This window comes from Mixophyes fleayi, chromosome 2, assembly GCF_038048845.1.
Source record: "Mixophyes fleayi isolate aMixFle1 chromosome 2, aMixFle1.hap1, whole genome shotgun sequence".
Lineage (NCBI taxonomy): Eukaryota > Metazoa > Chordata > Amphibia > Anura > Limnodynastidae > Mixophyes > Mixophyes fleayi.
Window position 1 is genome coordinate 65,091,230 of NC_134403.1, and position 12,260 is coordinate 65,103,489.

Consider the following 12,260-nt stretch of genomic DNA (forward strand, 5'->3'; position numbering starts at 1 on the left):
GTACACATGGGGATTCGTGGAGGAGACTTACAAGGAGAACTTTTGAGAAGAGAAACCAAGAAGATCTTTATTATGGGTAGTTTGATACCGAAAGGCCTTAATGATTATACCAGCTATTTGGCCTTTCTTTAACAAATCAATTTAATAATAATGGGGGAAAAAAAAGGTACTAGAATATTAAAAAATTAAAAATTAAAAATAATCATAGAAACAATGGAGATATATATAACACAAATGTCTGATTCACTTATACATATAATAACACAAAATCACTCCCCTCCCCCCCTTTTCCCTCTCTTCTTTTTGTATTTTATATTTATTTAATCACCTGCCAGGGAACTGGCTCATAATCCATTAAAATCATGCTTACAACATGAATGATGGTCCAAATCACTTATAAAAGTTAAATGTTGTAAAAGGTTTACCACATAGTTCTACACATTAGTTTTTGATCTCATTCACTTTATTGGGATGTGATATTTGATTAATATCACCCCCAAGAATCAATCAACTCAATATATAACACAATTCCAGTTTATAATCAAATTTATTTTGCAATACACCTAAGGCACTCTAGTATCTATATCGCATTTTATAGCGATTGTATTGATAAAATATAGGATTAACATATAAATATAGTACACTTTTATTCACCCTAGTATTATAGGATCAATTTAGGGACCATAATTCCATATCTATATTTCTATTGAATTAAGGTTAATATGCAACCTATGATAGGATAATTCACTATGGATACCTACCTGAATATTTTTAATAATGATACATGTTAATACACAATACAAATTTTAGCAGATAATCTTAGTAGGTTAGATTATACTTAATGTAACTTTACTATACCTAAATAACAATATATCTATACCCATATGATACAAGACTGCTATATATAAATACAGAATATCGTCTTTCCTTTAATGTTATAGGATTAATCTATCATTACTGTATATCTATATCTACTGTTGGGCAGTGATAATGTATAATATATGATATTGTGAACTGCTTATGGCAATCTATTGAAAATACTTACCAAAATACGCTCAGAGATCCTGTTTATTAAATGAAACTTCACCTTAAATCCTATGATAATTTACAAGTAATAATATCAACCAAAGTTAGTTCCCTTTCTTATGCTTTTCAAGAAATATGCTTTGTGTTTTTACCTCGATACCAATAAGATTTTCAAACACCTTCTACCCGAGATTCTATAGGCAGATACCGCTGTCTATCATCCCCGCGAGATCTGCCACAGGATTGGATCTCTATCAATGACGTAGATGAAGGGAGGGTCTGTATACAGCTTAAATATCCAATCATTGCCAAGGCTCGTCTTGCCTTGAAAAAGCACACAAGCGAAACGCGCGTCGGCGTTCGCTGTGTCTTTCACGCTCTGCTGATGTGATATTCTCAATCCAGTTACAGTCTAGCTAGATATCAATGTACTCATATCAAGTTAGATAGAGCTCAGATTTGGCCAATATACATCACACCGTGGGGGTCAATCACGCTAGTCAATGGGGATATAATGAAAAGAGATAGATCTCCTCAACCCCAGGACAATACACAGCGTAGCTAACGGCATTCATATCTATATGCCAACCACGCCATCTATATCATAGCAACTCCTAAGTGTTAAATATATTAAGCCATCAATTAAACAAACCAGTACACAATATCAGGACATAGGGTTTATATTTAAACCATTACAATGAAATGATACCTGTACCTTGATATACTATAACGATTTAAAGAGCTTGAATCACCAACAGTCATTTTATACAATAATTGATATCAGCTTTAGACAGCTAATTAGTGTCTTTATATTCAAGTGAACAAGGTTGTTTATCTGAATGAATCTATAGATACTACAATCTATTACCTTGTTTCACCACAATACAAACATATATGTGATATCATTGACTAAAAACTATACAACAATTGTATTCAATCAGCAGTATAATTTAATACCATAATATATAATATAGAATTTTTTGCATTTACTATAACTTAATAGCGTGACAACACAGCGATTTGCAGTTAGTTCTGCATTTTTTATTTTCACACAGCACATGTTTTTAATATATTTCGCTAGTTGTTAGATATATTTTTAACGCATACCAATAAAATGTTATCTTAATTTTAAATACCCCGGAGTGCCCCTTGATATACTTTCTTTCTCTCTGGTGCTAGTACAAACATTTGTCTGGTTCCCAGCAGAGGTGCCCAGGTGAAAGCACAGCACATCTTCACTCCCCCTCCATCCCCCTGATCCAGCACCCACCAATGTTTAAGAGGGAGAGAGCCAGGGGTTTAACCAGGGAGGGGAAATCTTTGTGGAAATGTGACCCTAGATTTAATGAGCCACTCCAGGGGGGAGGGGATATTCATTCTGAGGATTTATGGCTGGAAGCTGCAAAGTGGCTGATTTTGCATTTTGGTTCTTGACCAGTGGAATACATCTGCAGAACCATTGGTCTTCAAGTCAGGACAGCCAGGCGACTGTAACTCCTTAAGCTAATGGGGTAAGGGACAGATGATGTGGTAAACCTGACTGGAATTTATTTACTGTGTGTATATAATATTCTAGTGATTGTTTGTATTACATTAAATGTATTGTTTTACTTTCTAACAGCAATTGCCTGAGTGACTCTAGGAACCTTCTAAGGTACTGGGTAGGCTTCCCTGGCATAGTAAGGCATCCATGAGTGGTGAGCCAGTGTGAAGTGGGTAGATTTGGGCCATAAACCCGGTATCTTCACAGCATTTATAGCAAAATGAGTAATACATATATCATTTGAAAAGCAGTTTATTGCAGAAAAAGATAATAAATTACAAGGTATATATGGTGGGCAGGAAAAATAGCATGTATCCAAGGAATGAAAAGGTGGGGATAGACATTGCATGAAGACAGTTGTTTCAACATTGTAAACTCTTCATTTAAAATGCAGTGAAGTGTAGGAAAAGTAGTCTCCATCAGTGGCGGAACTACCATTGGTGCAGCAGGTGCAGTTCACCGGGGCCCAGGTAGATAATTGGGGCCTGCTGCATGGGAGATGCAGAGGATCGGGGGCCCTGGTTCCCTTATTCCTGCCGACCTGCACCTGGGCCCACAGCTCGCTAGAACCGCCTCTGTTCTCCATATCCTGTTTAACAATGGTGACCATGGCTAGAATGGTGTTTGGAGACGTGGCTGCTTGAGCTGAATCCTGCTTTATGATGATGATGATGTCCACTTGTGGGATGGGACATTTCTTTGGAATGGTGTTTTCCCCCAGTGCTTGAGTGCAGAATAGCTAAGCGGGAAACAAACAATAATTTTAGCATGTATCTGAACAATTTGCATTAAGTTAAAATTACAGTGAAATTTAGAACTTAAAGGGGTGACAAACCCCCCACCTGAGGAAATCAACAACAGTACCTGGATGATGAAAAGAGTACCAGGATTGGAAGTAAGCATCATGTGATCAGCTCACATTGTACCACGGGAAGCCCTCTTACACTTTACACTTAATGCTAATTATTGCAATAAAACTACTCTACAGAACAATTAACCCTGAGTGCTGCAAAAAAGCTGATAATTGTAAACTTTATTTTTAACCACAAGGGTATGGGTCCAGGCGGGTTTTAAGAATGCCACAATTATCTGCAAAAAGAGGGACTATTCTGAGATATTTTCATCCAGTGTAACATGACAGTGAATGGGGAACATTATTCCCGTGTCACACCATAGCATTAAGGAAACACTCAAGAATAAAAATAGGTGCAAAATATTTCTTACTATCAATTGGAAGACATCAATTAAAAGGAGAGAGCAAAAGCATGAAAATCTGTTCAAAATATTTTCTCTCTTTATACAAACTTGAATTAGTGACAACGCTTTTTGAAGTATGAGATTTGAATGTTCAAAATTGTTCTAAATATTTCTACTTTATTGAAAAATAAATGTACTTACAAATATTAACAGATCCATCTTTAGCCAACCTAAAATAAAGAATATTTACATTTTATTAATATTTAATGTTCAATACAATATTCATTTAAATAAAAGGATGTACATATTAAATCAAGTTTTATATTTTTAATTAGTTGTTTACAAAAGTTTACTTAAGTAAGTTATCACTAATTGTATGCATATTTGCCAAGCAGTATTGGAGATTCGGCATATCATGTGCAGCATGCTTGTGATATATGACAGTTAGTCCTTTACAAAATAGATTATTATCCAATTATACTGAGAAATGCATGCAGGAGAAAAAGGGGGGAATGCTTCAATCAAAAATACATTGTTATAAATCTCCTTCTTGGATTGATTAAAATATTTGAAAGTAAGTATACTAAACAATGTGTGTAGTTATATATGTGTTTAGGTGCTTAACTAGCAGCTGTAAATATAGGAAAAACATTGTTGGGAAGAAGGTGGCCCTTAAACATATTTAAAACTGATTGGGTGGTCTCAGAGTTAAAAGATTGAGAAATCCTTCTCTTGTGATTCATTATGTATGATTTTTTTTTGGATTCTATACTCACCTGCACTCTTCACCCTCCAGCATCTTCTTATATGTAGCAATTTCAATATCCAGAGCCAGTTTAACGTTCATCAGTTCCTGGTAATCTCTCAGTTGGCGAGCCATGTCCTGCTTGGCCTTCTGTAGAGCAGCCTCCAGCTCAGACAGTTTATTCTTTGCATCCCGGACAGCAGCCTCTCCACGTTCCTCAGCCTCATTTATAGCAGCTTCTAGAGCAGCCCTCTGGGACAATAACAGAAAAATTATATTTTTTATTTATTTTTGTTGACCCCCTAAACATCTTCTAGTTTTAGGAGAGGCTGTCATTGCTTCCTTCTGTGTGGAAAAGTTTGCCCTCACAGGTTGTGGAGAGTCCTCTAAAGACTGCAGCAGCCTGCACCTATTGAGTCAAGCTTTTTATCATACATTGATGCTGGAACCAACGAGCACAGCCTCCCCTGACTAGGTCCACCTGATCTAATCAATATTGGGGAGACCTGGTGGATCACAGGTAAATTATATTTTGCATTTATGTGTAAGCTATAGAATTCAGTTTTAGGTAGAATTATTCCTCAATGTGTAGTAGGAGTCACATAATATTGAATATGGGATGGTAGTATTTAAATAACTACTACACTGTCCTACACTGATATAACAAATAACATAACTGAATGTATAAACTGCTTTGGACTCCTGTCCACATGGATTATGTACCTGGGATTTAGCACACTCTATCTCTCCTTTAAGAGTCTGAATGGTTTGGTTGAGTTCAGCAATCTCATTTCTGCTGTTCTGCAAATTATTTCCATTTCTTCCAGCTGCCATGCGCAAGTCCTCAAACTGCAGTACAAAATAGTATAAAGAGGTATCAATAATTTGGTGTACCCGGATATATATATAATAATATGTATAACATCTTCCTTCTTGCCAAACTCACCCTTGATTGGTACATGGCCTCAGCCTCAGCTCGGCTCCTGTTTGCAATGTCCTCATATTGGGCTCTGACCTCGGCAATGATGCCTTCCATTTCCAGATTTCGACTGTTGTCCATAGACACAATAACTGAAGTATCTGAGATCTGAGCGTTGAGCTGACCAATCTCCTGCGGAGTAATGCATTCTTACAACACCTGCTTTTGAAACTTGTGATCAACATACAATTAATCCTCTACACTACAGCAAATTAAAGAGTTTTTGGATGTTATTGACAGAGGGGTACCCTTATGTGAAAGTGACCCCTTAGCAGTGCCCCTTGGTAAAGTAATGTTTGATGCTCACAATATACCCACCACAACAAATGAAAAAAAAACATTATACATGTAAATCTATTTATAACAGAGGAAAGAAAAAATAATAAAATATTTTTTTCAGAAGATCTACGTATTTAGCAAGTTATGGCAATCCATGTTATGTAAACACTTTCCTAACTTTTATTTAGCAGTTGTATGAAGGTTTGACTTTTTATGCTATTTTACCACCTGATGGAAAGGTGGTAAAATTGTTTCCTCCAGTCTTGGGTTATAAAGAAACTAATTGTATTTTTGGAAGACAAATCTTCTGGAAGAAAAATTAGCAAAATATGATTTGTTTCAATACTGCTCAGAAAAAATGGACTAAAGCTGATGTTTGAATATGATCAACTCAAAAAGCAACACATTCGACTTAACATAGGTGTGTAAAACACAGTCAGGAGCAAATGATTCAAACAGTAATGTAGCAAAATAAAACATTACCGCGTCATACAGAGTCCTCAAGAAGTTGATCTCATCAGTCAGGGAGTCGGCTCTGGCCTGCAGCTCAGCTTTGTTCATAAAGGCTGCATCAACCTCCTATAGATTAGAGTGTGTTTCATTTACAAATCTATTCTTTTTGTACTAATGGTTTATGCTGAGTTAATATAATATAGTGAATGTAATATAACATTTCACATAATGTATATTTTCCATAGGGGTGAGCATTAAGCTTAATGGAATTGTATTTGTTTTCCAATATAAAATAAAGTAACAATCGTTCATATCTATTAAAAGCAAAATCTGCATTTGTATTAAATAGAGATATTAGCTACCTATCAGTTAATTGATTACATGGTTTCACTTTGTAGTATAGATGTCACTTGAAATTGGCAATTATGGAAACTTACTCTCTTAAGTCCAGCAAATTCATTTTCTGTAGCGGTACGTCTATTTAATTCCTCTTCATAGCTGCCAAATTATATCATATTACATTTTATTCATTAGCATAATATAGATTAATATTTTGCAAGAAGTACAATAATAATTAAAATAATGTAACAATAAAATAATGCCAAATATAACCAGTTTTCCTTTTAATAAATATAGATTGACTTCTTGGTATCACTATATCAAATAGTGCAGTCTAATTCATGCATATTTGTCTACCAATAATATTTTCTACATGTCATTTAAAACATCAGCACAGTGACTATTTGGTGGTGCATTATTTTAATTTTGCAGGCAAAAATTTCATTACATTGCATACTTTACTTACTTTATTATTGATTGTATGAAAAAAGACACACAAAAATAAGGTAAATCCTGAGATATTAAGTTATTTGATAAACAAACCTCGTGGATTTTCCTAGGTTTTAATTGTTGATATCTATACATTTTTTTAGTTTTAAATGTGGTTTGAGAGCAGTAAACAAAGATTGTGTAATCATATTGCCTATTGCATGACAAAGACAGTAGACAAAACAGTCAAAGAAACATAATATAAACAATAATGAAAATAAATGTTTTAAATATAAAAGTCTAATAAGCCAGTTGCAAAATGTATACAATTTTGCAAACTGACAAAACAAATTTGGAATTTACTACAAATAAATATTTCACTGTGTTTACAAATAGAATTTAGGTTTGTTTAATTCTATCTATAATAATTTCATAAAATACATGGGAAATAGTTATTTAGCAGTTATTATGTAAAGATAACTAGTCTTGAATCAATGACATGTTTCCTTTTAGTTACTTTCTAATGACTACAAATAAACCACTGTATTTTTTATTTATTTGTAAAAGAAGTGAGGTATTACTGCAGATTATAGTTAAATATGATCAACAATGAATTTAATAATTGTTAATACACAATAATTTAGCAAATGAGGCATACAAGGACCCACCGAAAATGCCATAAGACTTGGGTTAATGACCAGTTTAAAGGGGGTATTCCCATCACTTGCAGTAATATTCAACTACTGTATTTGACAGCAATTGGCCAGTGAGAAGTTTGAAAGGGGGTATTTTTACTGACCAGGAGAGGACAGCATATGACTGGTTGAACCTTCTCCCGTTTACAGTCAATCAAATGTTGTCATCTATGACTTAGGTAACACCCCTGCCTCCTCATTTGTCTGTATCCCGTGGGTAGAAAAGCCGCAAGCGACTATTACTCAAGAAAAGTATGCAACCCAACGGTGCAATACAAAAGCTAAATTATGAGGTAATATAATATCTGTACTTGTTCTGAATGGTCAGATCTAGAAACCTCTTTTAATCCAAAATAAGTTTCAATAAAACGGGAATTGAATACCGTCTCCTTAATTCTTCGGCGGTTCCCTCCATGTTGTTCCTGTCTGCTTCTAGACGGGCTCTTTCACATTCCAGGTTTTCCAGCTGTCTCCTGAGGTTGCTAATAAATGCCTCAAACAGGGGTTCAATCTCACACCTGGCTGTTTTCTGGTTTTGTAGAAGTCCCCACTTGGTCTCCAGCATCTTGTTTTGTTGCTCCAGAAATCTCACCTAAATAAAACAGAATTTAAAGTAATAAGTTATAAACGAGAAATAAAATAAATGAGAAATAAAAATGTATTTTCACTATATATTATGAATTTAAAAGTATGTGGATATGCAAATATATTGGTACATGTGCTGGAAAAATGTATCACATTATGTCCATGCTCAAAATTCATCATTAAAATCCCCAGTTGATCAAAAGAAAGACAGCCTACCCCAATAAGCACAGTCTAAGTTGCCTTAAGAGGGGAAATAATTCCCTCCTGACTCTGTACTTGTAGTCCAACAGCTCCCTGAATCAATATTCTATTGCACGTTTTAGTACCAGTTATCCTTTGTTCTGTGTTTTTAAAAACCTTTCTTTATTCTACAGTGTCTATTTTTGTGGGAATACATTCCAAAGTTTCACTATTCTTACTGTAAAGGACTTTAAACATATGAGACCTGATCCATTAAGGAGAACAAAGTATAAAAATTGAGTAACTTTGCACCTGGGAAAAACCATGTTGCATAAACAATATACTCATTTGCACCCCTTGCATTGTAGCATGTTTTGTCCAGGAGCAAACTTACTCCTTTTTTTTTTTTATTTTCCTCTCCTCAATGACTTAGGCCCATGAAGATTAATCTGAGACTATAGCCTCTATTTATCATTCTAAATAAATGTAATATTTCCTCATAAGGGAGATTTTCCATACTCCATATTAATTTGCCCTCTTCTGCACCCTCTCTATTTCCGCTGCATCCTGTTTGTGACCAATCAGAACTGTATATATTAGTTAAGGTCTCCCCAGTGCAATATAAAGGCAACATAAGAGGGGCAAAATTATACTTTTCTCTCTAGTGTCTGTGCATTTTTTTTTTATTTAAAATAACATCCTGCTGTCTCTTTAGGTCACAGATTAGAATTGCTTGCCAAGGCTGTGATTTTTAAGCATACCTAGATCCTTCTCCATTGTGGATAAATCATATCTCTAGTGTAACCTGTATGTATGTTTTTAGGAGCAGTGGTTTTAACAGACACTATTATATAATTTAGTAACAAAGTAAATAGCATTTTTCCAAAAACATAACTCTGTAGTATACAACTTACAATGTTAGTCCAGTCCAAATATGAACCATAGATAACTACCCTCTGGACTTTCAGACAGTTTTATGCCCAGGTGTAACAAGTGCCTGTAAGACACAGTGTCACATATTGAGACATTTCCCTAGGCATAGTCAGTGAAACCAACGCGCGTTTCGCTGATATGCTTGTTCAATGTTTTATTATTTTAACACTAATTTATTCTCTATAATAATATAATTTATTAAAGTAAAATATTCACTATTTACACATATTTCACATAGATTTTTTTCACTTGAGGTTAATTGTATATTTATTATGCACTTTATACATAATTGGAGATAATTGGAATACTTTAAAATAGTCTGATTACCACTGTATTGTAATTTTATCATTTATATGTATAAAAATATTAAAGGGTTATTTCATGGTAAATTATGATATTTATAATTAATTGTTTATAATTTTAATCCAATTTTATTTATGCTTGCATAGACTTAGTTTCCTTTTTGCATATAATCTTTATCTTGATAATTGTTAGGCATTTATTAATATCCTAAACTTGTTATTATGAAGGACTGTACAAAAATCACATATTAAATCGTAGAATCCCCAGTATATATTAAACGGAAGATGAAATCTTAAGATGACACACGATCATTACAAAAGATATAGACAAATAGTAGCACTATAGCGGATCAATAACCAATCAGGAGAGATTGCATTTAGCAATCACCTATTGGCTAACCAGAGTTTAAAAACCCCGCTCATACAGAGTAACGGGTTTGCCGTGAACAAGCATATCAGTGAAACGCGCGTTGCTTTCACTGACTATGCCTAGGGAAATGTCTGAATAGATTCAGTAGCAGCTGCAGCTTAGATATAAGATCAGATACTTTAAAGATAATTTATACGGAGTCATCCTCTAATAGAATATCTGCTAGTCATTGCTGTGGCTCTGTTAACATTTAAGCGGGTCAGTCCCGTTGGGGATAGCACAGTGATTCTAGCTTAAAGCTAATAAAATTATTTACTACAATAATTGTTAAGATCGAGAGCTTAATAACGAGGACACATAAAATATGTGCTAGTTATACCACTTTCATACTGGCGCCCTTGCAATATCCCGGGTTTTTCAAGCCGGGTTTTTGCCGGGGCTCTGAGCGTCCCAGCTCAGAAACACCATTCATACTGCATCTCGGACCCAGGAATTTCCCGGGTTGACCCCATTCATACTGCACAAGTCTGTGCCCTGGCAATTTGTGGGAGTCATCACCAGAGCAATTTTCATTTGCTGAAAAAAGGTGATGTCATTGAAAGGTGACTGGTTTGTTGACGCATAAAGATGATGCAAAAGTGGGTGGTGATTGTTTATTACATTACTTTTCATCATGGCCGACGACTCACTTTTGTGTAGCCCAGAGTTCATGTTTACTAGTGTGTTTTTGCTGTTTTATGCAGCAAATGAGAGTTTGCTGTAGCTGCTGACACTGTGCACTCTTGCACAGTCCCATTTCAGGAGGAGGAAGGCGAAGTTTATGGCACAACAGAAGAAAACTCGGTGTCTGTATATGCGCAGGAGGAGAGCTTTTCTCAGGGCCAGCATTGCCTCAATTTTGAGATTCAGTGCTGCCAGTAACCGAACCATGCGTGCCAGAGAGCGTAGCCACGGAGAAGCTTTCTGGTCTACTGTGGAAGCGTTTGAGGAACAGCAGTGGATGCAACACTTCAGAATGTCACGTGGGACATTTAACTATGTGCTGGACCTTATTACCCCAGCACTTTCCAGGAAGGCCACTAACTTTGGAAAACCTATTCCACCATGTAGGCGCCTTTCTATTGTGTTGTGGTGGTATGCTACCCCTGGAGAATACCGGACAATCTCCTGCTTGTTTGGAGTGGGGATATCTACGGTGTGCACTCTAGTGCATGAAGTCACCACGGCATTGCTGGAAGCCCTGTATCATCGCTTCATCTCCTTACCGCAAGGTCAGCGCCTGGATGATACAATTGCAGGATTCCTGAAGCATGGGTTTCCACAGTGTGCTGGAGCCTTAGTCGGGACACACATCCCCATAATTGCCCCCACAGACAACCATGCGGATTACTACAACCGCAAAGGCTGGCATTCCATCATTCTGCAGGCTGTGGTTGACCACAACTTTTGGTAAGCATTTGTTATGTTTTTTTTTATGTGACTGTGCCATGTGTAATGCGTATTGTAAAACATTGCTATATGTATTTTTTTATGTCATTTTCACAGATGTTTTCATCGGCTGGCCTGGACGTTCCCATGACGCCAGAGTTCTAGCAAATTCAGACCTTTACCAAATTGCTGAGGAAAGACAAGATGGCTGGCTGTTCCCTAGAGAGGTAAATATAGGTGTAATGTTGTATGATGTTTTTGTAAGTGAAGCTTATATACTATTGTTTGCTATCAATATTGTATGTATTTAATGCCCCTTTTTATATATAGATGTACCACTTGCAAAATGCATTTTCACCATATAGTACCAAGTGTACTGCGTTATTTGACCAATATTTTTAACATGGTGACGTGAAACTGCATGTTTTTATTTACAGAAATCTACATTTGTTGATGGTGTGGAGATACCGGTACACATCATTGGGGATGCTGCTTACCCTTTGAGGCGCTGGCTGATGAAGGCGTTCACTCAGCAACATCACCTGTCTCAGGAACAGATCCGTTTTACACATTCCCTCAGCTCGGCTCGGATGGTGGTGGAAAATGCTTTTGGGTGCTTGAAAGGACGTTGGCGCTGTCTATTGAAGCGCAATGACATTGACACCAAGCTTGTGCCCCACGTGGTTGCTGCTTGCTGTATTTTACATAACATTTGTGAAATTCAAAAAGACCAATTTCTACCTGAGTGGAATGTGCAGGAATCTGAAATGCCAGTGC

The 12,260-nt window shown here is 36.0% G+C and overlaps 1 protein-coding gene across 1 annotated transcript; it reads right to left on the bottom strand.

Moving 5' to 3' along the window:
* Nucleotides 1-3,162: 3,162 nt before the first annotated feature.
* Nucleotides 3,163-12,055, bottom strand: LOC142139815 (keratin, type II cytoskeletal cochleal-like). The gene is made up of 9 exons (XM_075197684.1): nt 12,026-12,055; nt 8,069-8,277; nt 6,660-6,720; nt 6,253-6,348; nt 5,458-5,622; nt 5,235-5,360; nt 4,543-4,763; nt 3,968-3,996; nt 3,163-3,308 (listed from the first exon to the last, which is right to left on the bottom strand). Exons 1-9 carry the CDS (start codon nt 12,053-12,055, stop codon nt 3,163-3,165), a joined length of 1,083 nt encoding a protein of 360 aa, XP_075053785.1.
* Nucleotides 12,056-12,260: the final 205 nt, after the last annotated feature.

Excerpts from the sequence above, each read along its gene's own strand:
- LOC142139815 (XM_075197684.1), bottom strand. The coding sequence starts at position 12,055 with ATGTGTAAAACGGATCTGTTCCTGAGACAG. Across the intron at positions 8,278-12,025 it reads CGGATCTGTTCCTGAGACAG|GTGAGATTTCTGGAGCAACA; the intron begins GTGATGTTGCTG and ends TGTTTTATTTAG. Across the intron at positions 4,764-5,234 it reads TAGAGTGTGCTAAATCCCAG|AGGGCTGCTCTAGAAGCTGC; the intron begins GTACATAATCCA and ends TTATTGTCCCAG.